Source organism: Acromyrmex echinatior, chromosome 5, assembly GCF_024713525.1.
Source record: "Acromyrmex echinatior isolate Ae372 chromosome 5, ASM2471352v2, whole genome shotgun sequence".
Taxonomy (NCBI): Eukaryota; Metazoa; Arthropoda; class Insecta; order Hymenoptera; family Formicidae; genus Acromyrmex; species Acromyrmex echinatior.
Window position 1 is genome coordinate 10,225,544 of NC_141856.1, and position 26,323 is coordinate 10,251,866.

The 26,323-nt window shown below is 43.2% G+C and overlaps 1 protein-coding gene across 1 annotated transcript; it reads left to right on the forward strand.

The window, feature by feature from the left end:
* The first annotated feature begins 17,152 nt into the window (after positions 1-17,152).
* Positions 17,153-25,999, forward strand: LOC105153637 (uncharacterized). Its single transcript, XM_087406186.1, has 2 exons — positions 17,153-18,618; positions 23,672-25,999. Exons 1-2 carry the CDS (start codon positions 17,730-17,732, stop codon positions 24,628-24,630), a joined length of 1,848 nt encoding a protein of 615 aa, XP_087262312.1. The 5' UTR covers positions 17,153-17,729; the 3' UTR covers positions 24,631-25,999.
* The last annotated feature ends 324 nt before the right edge of the window (positions 26,000-26,323 follow it).

Genomic DNA, 26,323 nt, shown 5'->3' on the forward strand with positions numbered 1-26,323 from the left:
TCTCTCTCACTCATCCTCCCTCTTCCAGAGACTCGACAAACCGCTAGGCGATGTTCAACGTACGACGACTCCTTTATTATTAGCCGCGGCGAAGCTAGTTAACCGAGTTAGTTAAGTGAGAATTATTATTTAGCTGCCACCCTCTCGGCCCTGACGTCCCCAGCCGACATCGTCGTGTGTCTGCATCTTGCTTCCTCTCTCTCTCTCTCTTATCGTTTCTATTCGCTGGTCTTTGTCTACTCTCCCTCTCTCTCTCTCTCTCTCGTTTTCCCAGGCTGAATGGAAGACGACCGAATCTCGGAGCTCTCGTCGACTCTGACATGTCTCACGTCCAACGATGTGCCGCTCGCTCGCTCGCTCGTGTCGTCGTCATCGTTGTCGTTGTCGCTTCATCCTCTTTCACGCTGTCTTATTTGTCCAGGAGGACCAAGGTGTCGAGCACTTTACGATTTCCGACTACTTTTCCATGCCGTTTCGTTTCTTTCGTGCGCCACGAAGCGTTCAGACTACAACTTATCTCTCTACTCGCGCGAAAAGCAAAATAAACGAAAAGTAACTGTCCAATAGGTATCGGTCCTTACGTATATTATTCTACAAAATGTTTTATAAAAATAAACTTGTGAGAAACATCTTAAGTGCGTATCATCCGCTAAATCTAGAAATAACTTGTAGCAAAAATTGACGCATTAATATTTCAGTGATATACAATCTTTATCAAATTATCACTTTGCAATATTTTGATAACATTAAATATGTCAGGTCAATTTAGATTCAATTTAAGACTTATAAAAAAAACTCATTTGAGAACATTGAGGATGATACCGATTTAATAGGGTTAAATCACAGCCGAAACTATCGCAGTAGATAACAAGCTGGGAAGAAATTTTCAGAAAAAACAAGATAGCGTATTTTCACGAAGATATATCTGTCTAAAAGTCAAGTCGAGTAAACATCACGTACACATTCCGTGAATCGAATTTGCCACTGCAACTGCCTCGCTATCCAATACGAAGATCCGTTGAATCCTGAGCGGTCACGGTTCATCGAGGATCGTCCGCCACTTTAGGAGAATCTACTCTGGGTATCTGAGTCGACTCCAGGGAGAGAGAATCCGGTAGAACTGTATGCTTTTTGGAGTTACGGATAAGGGAAACGAAGGGACACGATGGCAAGGAGAAGGTAGAGAGAATTGAGGCGGAAGCAGCCGATGCTCTTATCTGTCTACGATACGTCGTAACGATTACTCGAGGTTGGTCCTGGCGTATATATATATATATATATAGATATCGCAGAACGACAGAGGGTTTACTTATCCTTGCGTTTCGAATCCTGGGGTCAAGACACGTTGCTAAGTCGGTGGAATTTTGTTTCCGCTAGAGTTGCTCCCCGACGAGCCGTCGAATGAAATCATCTCTTAATTAGCTCTTAGGCGAATGGTAATTCGTGTTTGGGTATAAGCCCAAGTGCAAACTTCTCGCTACGCTATTTTAAACGTTTACGCAAACTTTGAATCCTAGCTGCATCTCAATGAGATCGCTGCGGGAAACTCCGCTTTCTCTCTCTCTCTCTCTCTCTACCCCCTCCCTCCCCCTTCTCTCCACTATTATTTGAAAACTCAAACTCAAAATAATTCGAATAATCTTAAACAATGTTAACGACAAACAGCCATCATGTTGTGATTATAGCGACGATATTATATTAATAAACAATATTAAGTAATCAAATTGAAAAGATAAATTAAAAAGATCACAATCGTGATCACTAAATTTTCAAAATGGTTAAATTATTATTCGGCGTTATGTTTTATAGATAAAATTTTATAAAAATTATGTAATTTTTCTTTAAATCAATTATATGAGCTCAGATACTGACCTATGAATAAAAATAGTAATAACAAAAATAATTATCAATACTTAATGAATTATAGCAATTTGTAAGCAAACGATATCAAATTCCAGTGCTTCGGCGAATTAAGCTTTACGGCTGGGATAACCTCTCGCATTTGCCCTACTTGCAACCGATTAATTAAACGCGACACGGTTCATGGTAGAGCCAATTTACGCAATTGCCACTTTTTGGAACGCGGCGCGGTTCATCGCCGAGCGACGTGTGTCTGTAATTTGATCCGTTGACAATACGGGCGAGCTATTTCGCCCTATCAACCCGGTCGAACTATCGCAAAATACTCAATTACAATTTAAATGACGCGTATGTTTATAATTAACTGATCCGTACCGGTAGAGTGAACGCCGGAGCGTCCCCAGGATATGAATTAGCAAGCGGACAATAGCTAATTCACGCTTCCTAGTTCCGAGTACAGGCATGCCGGCGCAGCGTAGTCTTCGGCGTAGAGAAACCTTGGCGAAGGGTGAGAAGCACGACGATGATTCGTGCTCGTGGTCGGGTGCCGACGAGCAAGGAACCGATGCGACGCGCAGAGAAATGTGGCAGAGACGGCGGCGGCGGCGGCGGCGGCGGCGCCTGGAGGTGGGAATAGGGATTCCATTATTTAACCGAGGTAGTTTAGGCGAGTATTAGGGGGTTGAGTTTATGACACCCCTCGGCTGTCCGGATTGCCTATTAATACGATATGAGCCCCGCGCTCTACGGGCGCGCTTCCGCGTGCGCGCCATCGCATTCGCATTTCCTAGCCAAGCTTGTGTCGCTCGATTTTTTGCTGTTACGTTTTTTTAAGGTTGTTCCTTTTTTTTTTGTAGAATGCGCAATGTAGGCGAATTGCGAGTGTTGGTGATTTCGCGCGCGTCAAACCGACCAAGTCCTGCTATGAAATCCTTGATGATTATGATTTCGCTTGAATATCGCACCCTCCCCTCCCCTCTCTCCTTCACCCCTTCGTTATTCATAGAACAAAGCCAGCTCTCGATTAACTCGGCCTTTTGTGGCGAGTTTTAAACTTGTATCGAATCGCTGGGTTTCGCGCACCATTATCCGACGTAATCTTGCAGCTTGGCGCGATTATTATAGTAGTTTAATTGTACTCCATTAAGTTATAGCGTCTTTAGAATGAAACACATTCGATATGCTCTTATTTAGTACTGCAATTAAGATGCTATTTTTTAAATTCAAAAATCTCATTCAATTTCGATATATTAGAAATAACAGCGCGATAACGAATTAATGCATAAGTAGGTACTTTGAGAAATGAAAAAAGCTTAAAGTGTAAAGTAATTTCCAAAATTTATTTTAAAAACTACGTAATATGCAGCGTAGGCTACATTGCCAAGTTTAAAGTTAACTATAGGATTCCGTTAATAAGAGGCTACATCGATGGCTGCCTTTACGTTTCGTCCGTTTCGTCCACCGTATCCCTCATGTTATTTCAAGCAGAACGGTGGTCGGAACCTGACTGCGACCACTTGTCCGATACGGGCTCCAGCCTGCGTGCGTACAGCTTCCCTTCGGCGGGTCGCTCGTCGATGGTTTTCTAATTTGGCGAGCAAACACTCTGCTTTACGGCAGGCAGGCATCGATGGCGAATATAGTTTAGCGGATCCCGCCGCGGGGGGTCCAAGCGAAAGCGTTCTAAGTAGCGGCAAATAACGATCATCCTCTTCCGCAGTCCGCTCTCCCCTTCGCCTCTTTTCTCGCTGATTTACACGCATTACACCGACGATTGCTACGCGACGAGACATCCGCGTCCATAGATCCGTACCCCGGGTAGAGCACGTGCGTAAACGATCGCTGCACACCGCACGGTTGGGACCTGGGGGTTGCGTGCGTCCCCCGTGCGTTGCGTGTTGGGTAGAGCTCTTGCTCTTGCTCTTGCTCCTCTCCGATCTCCCTCTGCCCTTTCGGGAGTTGCGCGCCCTACGCCGCCCGGGTGGTTGCAACGGCAACCACGAATGACGGTGTAGCCTCCGATGGCGCGGACGACACGGACGGCGCGGTGTGGCTCTCGTCGACGTGTCTCGTGTCGGTGTGCGAGACCCCGCTCGGGCGCACGCCGGCTAACAGAAGGCAGATCTCTCCCGGGAGACTCGACGCTTGTTTGCGCTGCTTATCATCAGTTCCCATTAATATTAAACCGCATTCAACGAACGAAGCCCGCGCCCGGCCACCCCACGGCGGCCGCCCCGATGTGTACATAGGTATAGAGGCGCGTCGTATACCGGGTGTCTCACGTTTTCCACATTTCCTTGCGTCTACTATATTTTCTACATTTATATAAAATCGTGTTTTAGCGAAAAGATTTTATTTCGCTAAGAAACACTTTAAGGACACGTTAATACTTTCGATGGTCGATGGCCTTGTAACATTCAGCTTTGAATGCGAATAGCCTTCCGATATTTCAAAGTCTTGTTAAAATGAAATTTGTTCAAAACGGACGATGAAATTTTTCTTCGTCTGTAATAATAATTAAGATTTTAACTCAAATGCATTCTGTTAATTTATCTCAAATTCAATCCAAGGATCCATAGATCAAAGAAAATGCAGATAGTCGGAGTATACCCCCGTATACATGATATGCGCTTCTATCGAACGCACACAAATGCACAAATACACATACAGTCTTTACTCGCGTGTACACACGCGGTGGTTACTCGAGCATGAGGCCGCTACGTACGTCGATGTACGTGAGAGCGTTCGTATGTATGTACGTATATACGTGTACGCGCAAATCGGCGTTTCACGCAGACACGGTCGATTGTGTTGCGCGCGGGATGCATACCGAGATGTGTATACACATTTACGTACATATGTGTGTGTATGTCGATTCATTGAAGGTGTGCGTGCCACCCGTCGGCGGTTTTACCGTCGGCACTGAATCGCGGGGGGAGGGTGCTCAATTTTCACCCTTTGTTTAATCGCCGGCTACGGAGTCGACTACATTAATTTAATACCCACGCGTGCGCGCCAGCGTGGCACTCAATTCTAAAAGGGAAAGATTTCGGGATGAGGGCGGACTCCCGCATATCTTATGATCAACGAGCGGCGCGTGCGAATGGAGCGAATGGGAAGTCAACCTACAAATACCTGTCGGTCTTTTACCGAGAAAGCTTCTTTGCGAATTAGGATCAATTGATCGAAACGTGAAAAAGCATTGAGATTGCATGGTAAACTCCGAGTATCGTCAACCTCTAAACTTCTAAATCAAAAATTGTAAATATCCAGTGAAATTCATATATTTCTACGCGAATATACGTAAATATTGCATATTTCAATATGCGATTTATCAGGCAAAAAAGCAAAATTTCTTACGAAATTCTCTTCTCAAGTACAAAAGTCCATGTATAATGCGATGAACGTGGGATGGATATTTACATATTTAAGCAAGCGATAATCTAAGAGAATATCTATAGCTCGATGCATACATTTTTGACGTGTACTGTCTAACATATATGTATACGTCTTGGGATTAAATATTATATTTTCTTAAATATATTAAAATATAATGTCTTAAAGAAAGAAGAAAAGGTGCGCAATCGAAAATTGTAAATTGTAAATTTTTACAATTCTGAAAATAATGGAAAGTAATTCTTTTTCAGAGATTTATGAAGCGTATAATTCTATAAACTGGAGTTAAAAGTTCAAGTTCTATTTCAAAATCCCAGCGATTTCAGGTACAAGATGGCGCAGCTATTAAAAGCGCGGTGTATTCTGTGAATTCTACTTTCCCGTTACAGAGGAAGATCGAGTCGATCGCGTTTAAAATAAGACTAGTCATCTGCCCGGAGGTCTCCACTCTTCATCGTGCACCGGGTACACGTAATAGAAGCCTGGGAGGGTAAAACGTCTCGCTCGTCAGCAACACAGTGGGCGGGCAGGTCTGCGATCGCTTAGAGGCCAAAGGACGATTCAATTAGTATCAACCAGAGCAATCCTGTACTTCAACCGGTCCCATTGACCGTTCTCTCGACCCATACCGTGTAACTCTGCGCGATCGATCTGCTGGAATCTCTTCCTACGATTAAAGCGCCCCTAAGTTTGTTTCTATGCGAGAGAATATCTATGAAGTATATCACCGAAAATGCTGTTCCATAGAATTGCGTTTAATAAATTTTATTGAACGATATTTTTATGAGAGAGGCTCGCGAAATTTATCATATCGCTAATAATTACGCGGTAATAACGGTGAATTGACCACCCACCGACCATAATAGTAGGTAAAAAACACGATATAAATAGAGACCGTTCTTTTGTGTGGCAATAATGCTCGCCGATGTAAATTTTTCAACGATATTTATGTTTTCATTCTCGCGAACAATTTGTGCTCTTTCGTTCATTGCTCATTACTTGAATATTTCATAGACGTTTTATATTTTATACTGGTGAACGTTTTGAAATGCGCAGTCATACTGATTAGAAAATAAATGCGGGGATTGTTTTACACATTATCCGCGCCATTGTACCTTCATTCATATGTTTTTAATTTACTTGCGTACGATATTTTACCTTTGTTACATCAAATTCCAATTTGAAATTGATTTTCTAAATATCGAGAGAGATTGAGATTCTAAACATCTATCCTTGACTGTATTGTTACTTTAAATAAATCTTTACAGTTTTGCGGAAAAACTTAACATCTGTAGTAGATGAGATCTGAAATATGACAACCGTATATTCATCATAATTAATTACACTCAAGTATTATTTGCGTATCACAAGTTACGTATCACTTATCTCGCACGTACGAAATAAGGAATCGGAAGAAGAGAGAATTTTTATTGAGAAACACTCCTTCGAACACTTGGTCACAAAAATATGTCAGCACGAACTGAACTCTCGAGAGACATTCCTAAGTGATCTGGCAAAACGATAATATATCCATATAGATTTCCATAAATTTCCAAAAGAGAGGAGCAGAATATCTGGTCGATCGGTTTCAGCCGTTTCAGGGATGATCGTTCGCCTCCTTACTGGCCGCATCTCAACGCGGACGGGGTGACATCTCATTAGGGAGACAAATTGCTTCACCTCTCGACTCTATACGCTCTCCCCCTACTGCCCTTTCCCCCATCTCGTCGCGCGTGTTCCCTATCACGGGAGCGCGTGTGAGCAGTGGAGCAATCTCTATAGAGATAGACGTCAACCGTCTCCGAACAGCCTCCTTCGCCCCTCAGCTCTCAGCTCTGGCGGTCTCCTCTCCACGTGGCTCCACGTGTACGTGACGCGCGCGTTTGGCATGTGCGTACATGTAAACGCAAAGACGCAATTTGAGCACAGCCGCAATCACATGATCGCCGTTGTCGTAGGCGTCGACGACGACGGAGTCCTTTGTACTGCATCCAGACCACGTTGTCACTATAACCGCCTAGCAGGCTGCAATCGAGCAGCGGTTGAGAAGTGCAGCGAAAGCTGAGAAGAGAGAGAGAGAGAGAGAGAGACAGAAATGTGGTAATCGAACGAAGGAAGGACAGAACGAACGCGAATCGCAAGAGAGAGAACGAGAGAGAGGATGAGTGAACGAGAGAAGGGAGGAGAAGAGAGGGTTGACAGGCGGACCGAGGGAGAAACGCCTGTGGCTGGTAGTCGCCGCCGGCGTGGAAATGTATTAGGGCTCGCATAGCTAAACTAATTGGTTAAATCTGTTGGGCCGCATAACTGGGAGGCTAATTGGGTGATTTCCTGACAAATTATATCCACCCCGGCGACTACGCCTACTCGGTAGCGGGACCGTTTGTCACTTGACACTTTGAAGAGGCAAACGTCCAAGAAGCGCGAGAAAAAGGGGAGAAGGAGGGTGATTGGGAGGATGAGGGGAGGGAGAAGAACAGAAGAACAGGCCCGAGTGAGTGAAATAGAGAAAAAGCTGATTTGTTTCGGCCGTGTGCCAGAAACGTCCGAGTTTATTCGCGCGGCGGAACCGACACGGACTTATAGACTCGTTCGTTTACATTGCACCGCCGCGCCGCGCCGCGTCTTCTCCTCGTCAAGATACATCGTGCTGGCGCTTTGCAACCAGCGATTGTACGAGACGTGCGTGCGGCCGAGAAGAGGTCCAAGAATACGAAACATGTTCTGCGTGAAAACTGAATTTAAACTGAAGTTTCTTCTACAAGAGTATTTCCAATTTTATATGTACTTATATTACATTTTATTACATTTGTATAGAATATGTACAAGAGAAGATAAATCATTCTTTCATTCTTAACTTACATCGCTAATAAACTAAACTTCGCAACCTATTGATTCTTTCTTTTATAAAATATCTTTATCTTATCGTAATACGAAGATTAATTTCCCTCTTCGTCTTTCACTTCGTCTCAACTCTTTGACGGTCTTCAAAAATCGTTTTATTCTGCTCTGAAATTCAGCATCCGTCCCTGGATGTAGCGAGCCATCTGTACGGTCTCTCGGTCTCTCTATCGTTCCTTCGCCGCGACGTCGCGGAAATTATTTTTGCTAACGAGCCGCGATGGGACACGGCCGTAAGTTTCGCGCGAAATTGCGACCGACCGCTCCGTTAATACTCATGCAACGTTTAAAATTCAGACGTCGAGCGCCGCAACGCTGAGACGGAATCGCGTGCAGATCGAAACTTATGAGGTTGCCTTTACGCGAACACGCGCGGCTCAACAGCGACAAGACTTTTCGACGCGATGGGATGGGACTTTTCTGATGTTGCCGCAAACGAGCTACTGGAGCGTGAATGGGATAACGAAATCTTATTTTTCGCTCGATTTCAAGTGGGTCGTACTCTAACAGGAATTTAATCACCGAGCGAGTTAAGGCTAAGAAAATTGAAAGATCGTAACCTGTGACAGACGCAATTAATCTTTTTATGGCAGATGTATAGAAAAGCAGAGTTTAAATTTATCAACGGAACTATAATTAAAGAAAACTTTTTCCTCCCTATTTGCCTTTGTAAATTTAGTGTGTAAAATCTCTTTTTATTGTTTCTTTTAGAATATTATCTATATCGATTTGTGAACATACGAGAAAAGATATAAATCAAATTAATTTAGAGCTGACCTAATAGAGCTAAAATTCATAAATGTAAAATTGAATGTACTTTATATTTTTGTTGGTAACCTAATCTCGAGTGTCAGTCTCCTAAGAATATTCACACAGCGAGACTCATACATATGCCAGAAGTCTGGAAAGGGTTAACGTACCCCGGGACTCGCGCCAAAGTCTTAAAGCACTGTTACTTATGTTACTTAGTTAATGCAAAGGCGTGATAAATGTGAAGTATAAATTAGCGGCCTATATATATGGATTAATATATACACGTATGTTCCTATCGAGTGTAACTCCTCTTCAACAAATTTTGCAATAGCTTAAACTATTAGCCGTCTATTCGCCATCGCGGCAAGACTCCGTCCGACGTGTATTTCACAGTCGAGCTCAGCCGCTTTGCGGTGTTTCCGACAGAAAGACGTCTGGCACGACATAACGTTTGGCAAAGCCATATACATTTCACGTGCGAGTTCTTCGCGCGAGAGCTGCATACGTGTCGTTAAGTATGTGGATAGCCGTGAATTTCAGTGCATACTGAAACCACACTCGGATCTGCTATTAGACGCGTCATTAATCGCAAATTAAACGGAACAAATTTGTTCAATAGACCACGAAGTAATACGCGAAATTTTTGTCTCGTATATCTACATTGTACTCTAAAAAAAAAATTGAAAAAAAATTGTTTAAAATTTATTACAATGAAAAATATAAAGAAAGTACCCTGAGAAAAAAAAATATAGTCAATTTTAATAAATATTTAATTCAATATTGCTAACTAAACATTTACTTATAGTAAATAAATATTTATTCAGTTCAAAAAAAAAAAGGATTGTTAAATCAAATTAACATTTCTTGTATCAAATAAATATATATTTTTATGTTTAATAAATATTTAGTTGGCAGTATTCAACTAAATATTAAACTAAAAATTTATTAAAATTGACTATATATTTTTTTTCAGTTTATGACAGAATTAGTAGGTGTGTTAAAATATTCAGAATTAATCTCTCAAAGTATACATTATTTGACGTCACAAAACTCGATCATTTACTTCGCGCAATGATAGCCTATTCTGTAAACTCTTTCCATTGAAAATTGCATCACATCTTATAGCATAAAGATACATTACGATGATTTAAAAACTAATCTTGGAAAGTCATACGCCGACAACGATTTAGATTGTAACGTTTATGAAAAGTAGGTTCGGTCCATTTACCGGGGATATTCCGCTTGAAATTTCACGGTTGCCATTAAACGTGCCATTAATCGCGAATTAAAGCCGCTTCTATGGCGTCGCATGTCGCTCGGTATTAGGCGTTACATGCGGGATATTCGCCTAGTAAAGACGCACGTACGAACTCGACGATGTAGATGGATCCATACGCGATGTAGATGGATACATATATATGTCGGCCAAGTGGATCAGATCGCAGTTAGGGAACGCAAAGGAGGGAATCTTTTAATTTGACGCACCATAAAGCACGCCTAGCCGGTTTCCCGGGGATCCCCGGTTTCGGTGACGGTGTGACAGTTGGTACCTACATTGTATATGATATCGCACAGAGTCCCCATGGGAGGTCACGGCTGACACCATGGCGTGTCGTATCGCTGCAATAATAACGCGTAAGCGATACCCGGACTGTGACCCTCGCGTCTAATACGACACAATATATATATGTATATATGCGCGTCCCTTTATATTCTTTTCACGTGTCTGTATATATAATACATGTATGTATATATTATACGTATATACAATTCAATGATATATATTTGCCGTATATAATGAATTAGTTGGAGAATTGCTGTATATGAAAGAATGCCTATAGGATTCTCCTTATGTACGTAATCGTGTATCGGAACTCAATATAGCCGTATAATCACCTCCTTTGGGTCCGATTCGCTCTTTCGCACACGATCCCCAATATATATCATCACAGTCGTTTAGAAATTGTCCTTCTCAGTCGGATTATTCTGAAAGTAGTCCTACTATTATCTTCATTGTATCACGAAATAATTCTTTGATTTTCATCGACGCGACTCTACCTACCGCAATAAAACATTAGATTGTTTTCTAATTAATTTTGTATGTATATTATGTACGTTTATTTTTTTTCCTCCTTTTTTTATACGAATATTAAATATGCGGTAGTTTAAACAATAGCGTTAAATAAATATCTTTTGTGGACTATGAATCGAACATATCAAGCCAGATATATATAATGCAACTATTTTTTTTTCGAGTAATGCATAATATATATTTTTTCTCCATTGTGCGTTATGTGCTCGTTTTCACCATCGTAGGAGAACAACGTACGTTTCACATTTTCAAGCGCGAAAGTCACAATACATGTGCTTTTACACGTTAGCCAGTGCTGCGCTGACTGTTCGAAACGTTCGACGGTTTAAACGAAATTGCACTTAATAATTTACATTAATCGATGCTCAATAGCCTATAGGAAATGCTAATTGCGGGCGGGGTAATCGCTAACAATTAACGTTCACGCGATTACACAGCCGACGTCATTGTGTTGCTCCGAGTGCGTACACTCGGCGGCGGCGCAGCAGCCAGGAGGAAAACTGCGACGTAAATGGGAATTAGTAACATATTCGCGCGCGAACAAACAGAAACACACATCGTAATACGCGCCGCTTTCGCGATGCATATATAGGTACAAAGCCGTAACGGCATGTCGCACTATGTCTGCGAGTTTCTGCAAAATCCGCGAATTGCGTTTACGGAAAATGAATTCATCAGTTTCTGATTGTTCAACTACCAGTACATATATGTGTACGTATATGTATGTATATGAGAAAGTATTACCCAAATATCTCTCTTAATTTTAATGAGGATTTTATTAATAAATCTGACGTTGACTTTTCATTTGAAGAAATCTCGTGAGAGGTAATTTTTACTCGGTATTTAATGTTACGATAAATATATATATATATATATATCAATTTAATATTATGAAAAAAGTAAAGTCAATTTAAATGCAAATAAAAATAAAATTTATTTTTTAGTTGCAACTCAGAAAAATTTCATCGCTGAAAGAAAAATTGCGATAATTTTTTTTTTATATTGGACGAGTTTTCGATGTCTCAGTGTCTTGCCAGTACAAAATTAAGCGTGAAATCTATGACACTTTGTAGGATCGCATTTAAAATAGCTTAATCCGTTTAATACCGCTAGTAAGCTCATTGTAGTACCGCGATTTCACCGGTACTACATTTTTCACGATGAAATATAGATCGAAAACGATAACGTCGCAATGCCAACTGCCGTCGTAATTAACGTTATTACCGCGAGATAGGGAAATTAAGATTTTCTGAAATAGAGCTGTCACTGAATATAGTTCTATCTTAACACCGTCGTCGCTAACGTTACTGAAGTATAACGCCATATATCATTCTGCTCTCCATGAACCTAATTTCCGCTCGTGTCACGCGTAATTTCGTCTACTTTTTCAAGAGCTCCCCGATCTCTAATTAGGGATAAACGATCAATCATTCGGTCTCGAAGTAAATCAGAGGAGGAGCTTCCTAATGAGATGTGTATCATGAACGTGAAACTTATTTCTTAAACGTCCATTAAATTAACCTTCGCGATAATTGTTACATTACTTCGGATTATGCTTTTTAATTAATTCTGTTTCTATAAAGGCAGACGACGTAGGAATTCTTATCGTGTAAATTCTGAATTGATGATTCATTAATAACTTTGATATTGCATCAGGAAGATATATTACATTATGCAATAATCAAATATTTTTAGTATATAATTAATATTGTAACAATTTTATTACTGAGAAATTATGTTTGATACTTTAGGTGATATCAATAAATCGATTTACCCTTTATTAGGCAACTATCGAGGTTATAAAATACAATAATCAAATTTGTATGTTTGTTAATTTTTTATTTATATGAATAATAATATGAAGAATTGAATATATAATATTTCATGGTATAATGGCTTTTCCGAAATCCGTCGCTAATATTCGCCACTATTGACGCTGCAGTTAATCGGAATATCTCGGTAAACGTCGTCCATCGCGACTAAATGTGGCACTAAGGAGTACTCCAGTCATGCGTCGCGGGGTTAAGGAAAGGGCGTGCTGTCCGCATTGATTTACGCCGAGGAGGAGTAAGCGAGAGAACGAGAGGAGAGTCGCGGAGGTTGTGGCGCGGGGTTGCGAGACGGAAGCGGGAACGGGGTGGCATCGCAGAGAGGAAGGCCAGAGAGAGAGAGAGAGAGAGAGAGAGAGAGAGAGAGAGAGAGAGAGAGATCGGAAGGATCACCGTAGTTGTAGAATCCGAAGCCACGTGATCGGAATAGTCGATTCCGTCCTCCACCTTTCGGCCCTCCGGAGGAACCTTTCCTCCCACGTCCATCCTGCGATTTCAGTTCTGCAACCCCTGTTTCTCTCTCTCTCTCTCTCTCTCTCTTTCCACTGCTATTCGTCTCCACCACCCACACCCAGTCGCGTGGATACGTGGTCGAACCGCCGCGAGGACACCGTATAATTATCGGATGGCAGGTAACTCGAACGCTCTCGCCCGGTTTTAATTGGCCAATTATCGTGGCGCGAATAGATGGTGCCGCCGGTCCAGATAGGCGTGAAACTTTTGGGGTGGCCTGCTCACCGAGCGACACAACGCGACTTTCTGTGACGAATATCTCTTGGCAGGAGGGTGCCAACGCGCGCGCGGATCGGGGGATCCATCAGGGAGAGGGCGCGGGGATGAGGAAGAGTGGGCGGTAGGGAAGGGACAGGGGATGTATGGGTATCGAGAAGGGAAGATCGAGGGGGTCGTACATCGATATGTACGTGTGCGAACAGTACCTGTATACGTGTATTCGTGTGCGGCGGATAGAATCGGGATCAGAATCGGGAGCACGAACGGGCGCAAATTGGTCACGGCTGGTCTGTCCGATCTCTGTGCCACCCTCCTCCTCATTCCTCACCCCGCTTGGCCGCTCGATCGCTCTATCAACCCCTCCTCCCCCCTCACCGTTGCATCCTGCCGTCGTGCTCCATGTCTATCTCGCCAACTAGCTAACCTCCCGACTCGCGTACCGTTTCGGAACTATTAGGGATCCCCGCCTAAATCCACATCACTTTGGCAGGTGGAGTAATCCACCGGCTCCAGTGTTCACCTGTGCCATAATGACACGAGGGATGCGCTCCAGCACGCTCAATGATCAACAATAGGCTCGCGCTACGATCCTCATCAGGGGTGCGTACGCGAGATTATTCGTAACGAGTTTTTTTTTTATACATTATTACACTTAATCGTTTCTCGGAGACGAGCAATGCGCTTAGAATACTTGGATCGCGTGCATTGATGTACGTTATATTAACGTCCTGAATTATTAACTAAGTTTTAGCGTACTACAAATCGGGTAGCAAACATTGCATGCATACGGAATGCACCGTAAATGACCTCGATCCATCGTACGTGACGCTTACCAAGTAGGTACATTAATTTTTTATCTCTTGCGATAATTAAAATATTGATTCGCAAAATGGAACACAGAAGGTACATTAAATTTTTGTAAAAATTTACAATATCTTTATCGTAAAAATTGGGAAAAATAAGGCTCATTTATTTTTGCGTTAATTGTGAGACTCATTAGATAGTTTTCTCAATCGTTATTTTGTAATGAGAATATTAGTACAAATTATGACTCGCTACAGCTTGAGGAAAAGGGACATATTGCAAACAAAGATTAGTGTCGCGACCGACGTTGACTAAATCGTCCCTAAGTGACGTGAGTGAAACCGCGCTCATTTGTCCGCGGATAATTGACATTAAGTTTAGAATGACGTTTTCAAAAACCGACGACGTTGTGAAAGCGATATTTTTGTAGACAGAGACGTGCGGTGAATAATTACGTTCGTCCGTTTATGTGACAAGATGGAATGAGGAGAGCGTATTTCTACCTTTTTCTGAAGTCGAGAACGCAAAGGGTGTTCCAAAATTGTCTCCGGTTTTTTCAGCAGCGTATTTTTCCATTAATTCGGAGCCACCAGTGAATAGCTTGACAAGTTAATACGCTCGGAGGAATAATGCTTCAAGCACGCAAATGAGAAAAGCAGCGACTCTTTAAATTTTACTTTAATGGAATCATTAGAGAATAATTTATAAAAATATTTAATATTAAAGCACTGAGAAAGGGACGATCAAAATTTTCTTAAAAAGAATATTATACTTCAAATATGCTCGGAGAATGTATAAATGAAAAGAACAGCGACCCTTCTAGAGTGCCCGTACGCGCGGTACAAGCTGTGATATGTATATAATGTATGCGGTTAACAAAATGGTTAGACTTGATGAATAAAAGGTCTATTATCGCATTAACTACGGCACCCGCGATAATTAGTTTTCGCTGAACATGATAACACCACGATACCTTCTCGCGCGGCTCAACTACCGCGCCGTTACTTCACTCGAGCGCTAACCAAATAATGAGACGGTACAATTGAGAATTAGTCGAGGCACGCTTAATCCAATTTGTCATTCAACGTGATCGCTGTCATAGTCATAATTTTGCAAAACGAAATATTCGCGTTCGCAAACGTGTGTGTGTGTGTGTGTGTGTGTGTGTGTGCTACGTATGTACCATCTATAAAACTATTCCAAGCTCAATCGCATTTTCAATGTCGCGCGAACAAAGTGCGGTCGCGCATGAAACGCTTAGAGCTCGCTACATTATATTGGTCGACCATTTATCATCGAATGCAGCACCGGAACAATACAACGGCAATCATTAAAACTGTCAAAACGCTCCACTGCCACAATCTTTTGGCAAAGCGTATGTATCTTTCCAATCTCGCCAATTTCCTGGAAAGAATCGATCACCGTGACAATAACAGTGTTAGTCTCATCGAACAATTGGTCTCGAGATAATTCAATGATGATCGAGTGATCGACGGAGTGACGCCGCAGAGCAAACGATGATAAAAGACAAGAGACACAGAGAGAGAGAGAGAGAGAGAGAGAGAGAGAAGAAATTAGAGAGAAACAAGAAGAGCTGAAGATCACGAGAGCGAATTGACGAAGCGAGAGAGGGAGATCGGTATTGCAGACACATCCGCTGGTTACGTTCGATTGGCTCGCAGGGCGGTAGGCCAGCAATTACCTAAATGGTCGGGTAAACAATATCCGTGCACCGAGTTAAGAGCAGAGCGGTAGCGGCACCAAGCTCTCACATCAGTCCGTCCGTTCGTCGGTCGTTTGGTCGTTGTGTGTTGGTCCTGATTTGATCGCTAGTACCATCCACAACCCGCTCCCCGCGTTCGTAAAAGGATAGAGAAAGAGAGAGAGAGAGAGAGAGAGAGAGAGAGAGAGAGAGAGGGGGAGGGTAGAGGGGGAGGAAAAGAGAGGGAGATACCTGCGCTCCGTGTACCACGATTATACTCTCCACCCTATACACAGAGAGATCGCTATACACAACCGTTGAAGAGAGGCCGCGATGCGCCGCCCCCACCGCCGACAACACACCGATGATCATCGCCAAACCCACCGAGCGTTTTGCGAACGCGTAATGCACGCGGCGAGCACGCAATTCCTCCACACGTTTTGCCTTCCTTCCTTTCCAAGCGCAACGAATGATGCCCCGACGTCGCTCGCGTGGGTACGGAGGGAAAAGGTGTTCCTTCATCGGCGCCGCTCGACGGAGTCGCTGTGGTGGTTAAATCAAAGACAAACCACTTTAGAAAGAGAGAGAGAGAGAGAGAGAGAGCAGTCCGATCGCGGAAAGGGGCGGAGAGACGCGAAAAGGGAACGAGAAGGGAACGAGGGGATGATAGAAGTGGTACCTGTGTGTACACAGCCGAGTATCTGACGAAAGCTCACCGCGAGACGTCTGCACGCGACTCGTCCGCGTGTTCGTGCCTCGTCCATTCAGCGCCGCGATGCGCTCATGTACATTAACCATTTTGATGTGGGTGTTGTACGTGTAAGTGTGTGCAACGATGCGCACGCGACCAATACATAGGCACGCCGGCCTTCGCGGTGCGATTCTCGGTTACGAGCGTGTTAAAGCACGTGTGTGCGCGCAACCCCTAGCGGAATACCGTCCGGCACGCCCATTGGCGGCTGACGGTAGCTTTTCGAGTAGTACGAGCGGGGTTAACCACGCCCTGTCGAGGCGGAACAAACCCCCGCTTTCGCCGTTCCACTTGGCCGTTCCACGGGCCACGGTGCCACCGCTCTTCGCTCTTCGCGCAGCGGCTCTCTCTCCTCGGCGCTAATAATACGCCGATATACCACCAATTCTGCCACCATGGCTCTACGCGGGACTCTCGAGAGTAACTGCCACGGTACGCGCGCCGCGTCGACCTACCAAAGACATTGCTAATCGCGCACTTCACCCATGCGGCGAAGGATATCCTAAATCTACCATTTACCTGACACATACCTGACCAACCCTGTCACCAAGTATCGCGACAACTCGTCATCACATTTACCTTCGGAAAGTGCTATTTAATTCGATCAAATTAATGTCTCGCGTTCGTTAATTGTTTCGCTGTTGTACGACGATTCTATTATAACAAACTAGTGCCGAGATTGACCGTGTCAGGATCAGTGACGTTCAAGGAAGAAAAGTGTGAATATAATGTATATAAATACAATGGATTTGCGTTGACGTGACCGATCGGTATTGGTTTGCTAAAAGTGAAGTTTGCTGATCAGAGGAATTTACAAATGGTTCCACGAGTGACTGTTATAATTTTCGGAGGCAAAGATGAAACGACGCGAAACTAGATAAAGGAAGATCGTCTTTTTACTAGCGGGTAATGTGGAGGATGCAGGAAAGCAGGACCGTGTCACCTTTAGGACCGGTCGTCCTGCAACGAGAGGAAGCCGATATGCGTGCCGGTCTATCGCTGCCGCAGCAGGAAAGGAGACCCGTATTGCTCGTACGCACCGGCGAATCATTTGCGAGATACGATAACGTACGGCAACAACAGTCGCCGTCGAGTCCACCGATCCTACGATCCGTCACTGCCGTCGAGAAAGATCAGTACCATGAGACAGATTCGCACATCAGGGAGAAAAGGTCCAACGACGAAGAGGAGGAAGAGCAGGATGAGGAGGAAGAGGATGAGGCTGAAGACGAGCGAAACACGTCGAGCAGGAGGAACGTTGTTGTGGACGAAGAAGATGACGAGGAGCAGGAAGAAGAGGATGAGGAAGAGAGCCAGCCCGAAGGACATCGAAACGGCAGCTACCACGAGGACGGAGACGTCGAAGTCGACGTGTGCCGGGAGGATGCTGACGAGAGCAATCCAAGCAGCCCGGTGGATCTCACGGCGCCCTCGTCGAGGGGTGTCGCATCCGAGCAATTTGTTCATCCGTTCGCCAACCGCGTACATTCTTTTACCTGTGTACAAAGTGGTGGCCACGGGCCCGCCGGTCACGGGACACCAGTGTATATATCCGGGCATGGCGCTACCGGCTCGGCCGTCATGACGGTGTGTACTTCCGGTGGCGTGGCGCGCACTACTACCGGCACGTCGACAGGTAGCATTACCACGACTGCCAGCACGGTGCAGACCAACAACAAGCGGTGCCTCGCATTCTCCGTCGAGAATATCCTCGATCCGAACAAGTTTACCGGTGGCCGTGTCGTCCATAATCGTGTGCAGCATCGTCGACATCGGCGCGCCGGCAGCGTGCACGAAGGTGAATAAACGAGCTTTCGTCTTTTGTTATCTTCCACTTCCTGGAACTCCCGATTGACGTTCTTGATTAGGGCCGGAGACCCCTGACACGTATCTATGTCGAAACACACTGTGTGCTATCTCAGCAAATGAACTAAGAATAACCGAATGCGTGGTGTCTTAAGCGGCGCGTTTCAGTCAGAATTTAATTGGTTGAAACAGAAAGAAAGAGGGAGAGAGTCAGCCGGTAAACTCAAATTATCTTTTCGGAGTAAACTTAATCTCTTTGATTTTTATTTCTAAGTAGACATGTATATTAATCACAATATTCTAATACAATTGCAAAACGATAATATATATAATATAACTTTTTCATATGAAATAAATTCGCGTATTTTTTTATATCTTTTATACAATCGTTAAAAAATATACAAATAGACAAAGTTATTTATAATAAAACAAACATTTGTATAATCATTGCATAATAGAAATGTTTTATATATGAGCACTTTTATAATATAGAAATGGGATAATTGTGAATTAATTACTTCGAAAACAAATCTTTATAAGAACTCACGTTATATAGTATTATCCATTCGATTATTTGCAGAAAAAAAATTGATACTTTCTCCACTGTTGTCTTTAAAAATTTCACGCGATCTCTCAAGCGATATTTTTCACGTCCGGCAACTGCGTTTTAGCCTCCTTGATGCTTCATTGGTCCTCTCTTGCTTCTTCCTCGTTCTAACTTTAGACGCTAGAAGGAGGACTTCTTCTCCGACGATCGTGCAATTTTGGGAGCTGTCGGGCTATTTGCGTGTACGACGATACACGAAGATTCCAGCAAAAGTGACAACGTAGGGATATTTCACTCGAAACGTGAGAATGAAACTCTTCCAGCGTCTCATTAACGTCATTTACGATAATATTAATATGGTTGCGAAGCGATACACATAAGCTACAGGTTTCGCAACGCGATGGAAACTAATTTACATATGAGAGAATATATAATGCACGGATAAAACAGTTTTGTTGATGAATCTAAAAATTTAGCTATAAATATAGATTTGAAAATAAATAATTTTGTCGAACTATCAAAATAATTTATATAAGTTGCTCAAGCTGTCACACTAAATTTTGTTCACCATTGCTCAATATGCTTTAAGATTCCAATATAATTATTTTGATGGCCCAATAAAATTATTATCAAATCTGGCTAAGTTTATAGATAGTTTAGCAAAATCGTTCAGTTTGTGTGCTAAAGTAACATATAATGGTAAATAATTCTACAAAAGTAAATGCTATTACAAGATATATGTAATCCAAAGATTCCATTAACATTGTTCTAAATTTTGTGGGATATAAAATAATTAATATTGGAACTAAAGTATTTTGCAAAGAATTCATATTTTTGAAAAAAGCCGTATTAATTGCAGTATTTATAATCGATGAAGAATCTTAATTTACGTTCAGATTTATATTTTATAATAATTCTATGCTAAATATATCAACCGTTTTGTCTTAAGAATTTGAAAGATCATCGTATTACCGATATATGTAAACAATTAAGTCGATCTCACCAATTTTTTTGTCTTTCTTTACGCTAACTTTGCAACCGTGAAGAAAAATGGTTGGTGGATCGGACCGAGTTCGGTGACCGTTTGCCGCGGAGAATCCCAATTTCACAGTTGACTTTCGAATTTAATGGAGTCTGGCGGGCAGACGAGAGAAGTGGTCCTGCAGGCCGATAAGAGATGGAAGAAGTGTCCCGAAGAAGGGGTGAATCGAGGCAGAAGCAGCAACGACGGAGGTGGGCAGGGGTAGCGACCGGGCGGCGGCGGCGGCGGCGGCCTGTCGGAGCGTGACAAATTGCTCCGCTAATCTGCGTTAACCAGTCCTTGAACCCCGTCATCGTCGTTCCTTTATCCCGGTACGGGACACCGGGTGCTTGCGAAATCAGCATCTCGATGGACGGTCCAGCCTGTCGTGGCATCTCCCGTCGGTACGACGGCTAAAAGTATTTATTATCGTTAACCGAGGAAGGAGCATAGGCTAGAAAAAAAGGAAGAAAAAAAGAAAGAGGGTGAGAAAAGGACACGCGGGAAACCGTGCGCGATGGATCGATCGCAGCCGTCGAAATCGAGATTACACGATTGTCGGCTCATCCATCTTACCAGGATGGTCGCCGCTTCCTATTAAAAGTGCATTAGACCCAAGCCAATCCGTTTCGACTGCCGCCACCGAGATCTCCGTTCCACCCCCGCCACACGGATCCGCCGAATGGAATAATATCGCCGGTTGTTATGATAATCGCGCAGCATCGCGCCGTATCGCACCGCATCGCGCCAAGCCGCCCAGAAAATTGGCTCTTCTGCATCACAATGACTTCTCTCTATCTCTCTCTTTCTCACTTTGCCCCTGCTAGTTGTCGCAGCATCCACGAAAGTCACCCCTCAGAGCACCGCGTTCATGATTCGAGATCCGAGATCTTCCGCTAGATTTCAACGAAATTTATAATTATCTTACGTACGCTTCGAAAAATCCTAAGAGATATCGCTGATCCATATATCGCTTCTCCCAACTGCTACGTTCATTATCACGAATGAAAGAATCCCTGTGTAATATTATATACGCAAAGTTTATTAAACTTCTCTGTTTTTCGATATAATTTTAATCGATTCTATTATAGATCCGATAAACATCATATACTGTTACATTCATATTATTCATATTATTATACACAATATCATAGCGTAAATTACGTTAAGGCGTTCAAGTGTTAACTATACATTATTAGAAATCTGCTAACATATATATATTGCGGATTCATTGCTATAATAAGACAGGAACTGTTAGGGATGTTGTTTATTGCGTATTTCCCGATCGTGCCACTTGTCGTTAAACACTGTCATTGTGTTTAATGAGGAAAACCGAAATGAGATAAGTATTCCCGTGTCTACTGCTTTGTCGCAGCACGCTACGATCGACTCCCCCTTGTGTACCCTTAACGTATCCCTTAGGGACTTGGCATGTATCCCCGATCGCTTCGCTCGCACATAACCCGCCTGATCGTGGTTAATGAAGAAGATCTAAATGATATGAATGGTCCTCTAGCCGGCGATTCTACCGCCATAAAAACGCAATGACAGAAACGCTATCTGCAGTCGTTAATTTTCTGATGAACTCAATTAATTTCACGTTGTCGCAGCTGTCATATTAGGCGACGAAATGACATAGATAATGTTTCTCCTGAGAAAACACAGTTTCATTATTCTCCCAGATTTACGCTAACAAATATACGTTTCGTTTTTTGGAACAGAGCGAAGTGCTGTCTTTAATTTAAGACAACACTTTGCAATAAAAGATATTAGTATTTTTATTAAATCTAACTTCTGCGAAAATAATTAAACACGAATTATATTTAAAGCAATTCAAAGCCACGACAGTTGATTAATTAATCAATTTCCATTTTGAATATGTATTTCGATAATCTGCTCATATTTTTCAATTTAAAAACTTAACAATTTCAAGTTACGTTACACATTTATATTATTCTCACCTTCTTAATTGAAATTCTATCGTACTAGATAGAGTACACTGACATTAGAAATGAAAGAGAGAGAGATTTTGAAAAGAAGGACCCTACCTGACGTTATCAAAGACCGCGAAATGCTCCGGCTGACAAAACAGAACGCAATCCTTGATGAAGCGGGCGGATGAGCGTCGAAGTGAGAAGAAGGAGAAACAATATAAATTACGCAATTCAATTAGACGCAATCAATCGGCGCCGGCCAGGTATATCTCGATGTGGAGACAGTCGAGTTATACGAGAACTGTATAGTCTACGGAAGAAGGCCAAAGAGAATCGAGGAGAGAGATAGGGAGATGGGAAAAGGTAGCCGCTTGGCGGCCTGTACGACGGGGCAAGAACGATCGCGCGTTAACGAGATACAAATCCCATTACGGCGTAAACCTTCTCGATCCGTCGCCCCCTACGGACTTCCAACCCCCAGGCACTGTGCGCTAGGCTGTAGGCTATGGGCCACGAGCCACGCCAATTCGGATAAAGTCCCACTGTCTTCCTCTCGCTTTCTCTCTCGCTTACTCCGTCTTTCTCTTGTCTCTCTTACTGCCTTCAACGTACTGTCGACGTACCGTCCTCGTCACTTTCCGCCTATCGTCTCTATGTCACTCTCTTTTTCTCTCTTCCTCTCTTCCTCTCTGTCTCTCTGGTTTTGTTCGGCGGGCTATCCCCACTCGCAGCATCCCAGGGGCACCCCAACCCCCACGGACCAGAGCCAGGGAATATCTGTCCCCGGGACATCTGCGTGCTGATTGAATCTCCAATCTCCTCTCTCATTGAGCGAACGATTGGCCGTTTCTCTCTTTCTCTGTTTCCCGCTTTTCTCTGTTCCTCTCTGATTCGCGCTCAAATCGTTCCGTTCTCGCAGGCTCAATGCCGGTGTGTGTCTCGGCTACGCAACGCAGTTCTTTCGCGATATGCAAGAAGCAATACTTCCTCGCGCCGAATCGTTTCACAATCAATCACAAATAGGAATTCGGTTAAACGTTGTTCAGTAAACGACACAGGTGCATACGAGTCATTAATCGGTCATTAAAAGCTAACATTTGCTATACACAATACAAATTATAACAATCTGCATATTACATATATAATATATATATATATATATATATATGTGTGTGTGTGTATATATATCTATTAATAGAAGTCTTCGATTTGAAAACATACTACTATTTTGTTATTATATATTCTTCATAATTATATTTCTCGTGAATTTTTGAAATTGATCTTTATTTATAAATTAAATTTCTTTAAAGAAAAAAAGAAATATCTGTACGTATAAATATCTGTAAGTGAAATGAATTTCTGTTAAATCTATAAGAATCACCTCATACAATGAGAAACGCGACGTCTTTTTGTCGCCGCAATTTTGTCCCTCGTATATAATCAATCCTCGTCATCTGACACCGACCCCGTATCATCGCTTCTCCCTTCGTAGTTATCTCTCATCCACGTACCACAAAAATGATCCCGTGGTTATTACTTTCAGACGGCGACTCGCGAGGCGAATTCGCCTGTGGCAGCGGCCAAGAAGATGAGGAAGGTACACCGGATACCATCATGGAGGAAATGGAAGAAGACGTCGAGGAAGAAGAAGAGGACGAGGAGATTGAAATGCGAGTCGTGGATCAAGATTCTGGCAGCGTCGGACGGGAAAATACAACCAGCGGCGGCACCAACACGACCACGTCGAACTGCAAGAAACGACAATCCTCGTCGTCGTCATCTACATCGTCGAGCAGCGTTCAGGTACAAAATTGTCAGGGTCAAAACGGACAAAACGGTACTGGCGGTGGCGGCGGCGGCGGCGGTGGCGGCGGCGGCGGCGGTGGCGGCAACGGTAGTGGCGGCGGTGGTGGTGGCGGTGGTGGAGGTGGAGGTGGCGGAAGTAATAGTAATACCAGTGGCAAACCCAGAAGAGCGCGGACAGCCTTCACATATGAACAGCTGGTCAGGCTAGAGAACAAGTTCAAGACGACCAGATACCTGTCCGTGTGTGAACGTCTGAATCTGGCGCTTGAGCTGCAGCTGACTGAGACCCAGGTGAAAATCTGGTTCCAGAATCGGCGAACCAAATGGAAGAAGCAAAATCCTGGCCTGGACGTAAACAGCCCTACCGTGCCGACGACGCCACCGCATCCGTCGCCGTACGCACCCGCCTTCCTCTTCGCCGCGCATCCTCATCAGCACCCATTGCCACACTCGCATACGCATCCACATCCACATGCTCACGTACACCACCCGCCGCCGCCAGTGCCGCCGCCACCGCCCGGATACTACCACCCAGCGGCCCCACCTTACCCGCCGACCGGACCGACCTTCTTCGGCCATCATCTGTCGGCGACTCCTGCTGCGACTGCGTCAGGACCGCCGCCGACCTCTACGCCTTCCTCCACCGGCCTAGCTCTTTCGTCTCATCCGCATCCGCACACGCATCCGCACGCGTAGCGAATTCGGCGATGATACCCTGCATCAACGTCCTCGCCTTCGTAGTCCTCGGCAGGGAAACGGTGGGTTTGTGTGAGTACTTCTGGCCGTGGCAAGAAAAGTACCAGGAGCGCAGATTGCGCGCGTTCATATATATATAAAACAAAATTCTTAGACTCTTATTAGTATCATCTCCGAACGTGTTGCCGACAATTTGTTATTTTTTTCCTGATGATCATTCCTTCTGGTTATCGTGATTGTTTTTTTTTTTTTTATCAAATAGTATATATTTTCGTCGCTATATATAACAAGTGAAATTGACTATTTTGAAAATAACATAAGTTCATAATTCTTGCAGATACACGACTAAAAGAAAGATATATAAATCTTATTCCACTTGAAAGTAACATTTATAATTAAGGGATATAACGTTTGTGTTTGTTATTTGTATCTCAACAGTTTTAATTCCTGGACTTATGTTGTTTTCAAAGTACAAGTATGGAATACTGTTTTGGCATCAAGATAGTATTATATAATTTTTATGTGCTATATATAAGTTTAAAGAGAAAAATGTTGAAATCTAATTAAGTATTGAATTGGACATGGGTGTAATGTTTTCGTTTGTTGGATCGGGGCGTAAGCGGCCCCAATGTTATATTTTGCCTTCCCGTTGCGCACGTGGAACGACTCGATAGCATAATCGGTTTACGTAGGGTGACGTTCAAAAAACGAGCGTATCATTCCGGCGCGACACCGGCCAAACATTTAAATTCCATACGTATTTTCCTCCAAACGTCGAGCTTTGGACTAATGGTGAAGAGAACGACGTCTTTTTAAAACGTACGCACTGGTCTCTCGATAGGCAACCTGACATTTGACAAAAGGTGGAATGGTAGAAGGCAGAACTTCATTAAAAAGTTTTGATTGCTTTCGCTTCTCCAATTTGCACTTGCTTCTCGCTTGCGAGTTTTGCTTCGTAAAAATTAAACAGAGGCGTAAATTATTGTCCGGAACTAGCGCAAGTTATTTTTTATCCAATAAAAAAAAAAGAAACCTCGGTACTTTTCTCCTAACAAGTAGAGTAACACGAACACCGGCGCCCTTGTCGTTTTCTCACCTTTGTAATATACTCCATTTGTCGCCGCGATTAAGCGACGGGAGAAACTTGTCTTAAAGGGAAGTAGATTTTATCAGAAACGCTCTTATATATATAGCAGTAAGGTGCGTGCATGTAAATGAATATGCGAGAATGAGTGGGAGAGTGCGACGATTGCGACTGTCGAGAAAAATTAGTGAGTCATGTTTCGTGCTGATCGCAAAAATCAGGCACATCCGGAACGTAATGATCGTTCCTGTGTAAAATAAAAATCATACGTTACGCTCGTAAAAACCTTTATCCAGTGTGTATAGATACAAATAATCCCTCATACATGTACAAGGATAAAGATTGATTTTGCTTATCACACTCTAATCGTCGTGTTGTAACAACGATATCTCGTATTGTTTACGTTTCGCATTTGTCCTAAAATAATTCTGCTGCCGGATGAAGTTACAAATTTTATCTCATCCACTGTCTAATGCGTTACAACAATTATCATACAGATATCAGTGATATCGGTGCGATATCAGCGCGATTTCAATTTGAAAGAACATATTTTATATTAAAATTTATTACAGATAATTCTTTTTTACGAGTAGATGCAAGTATAGATTC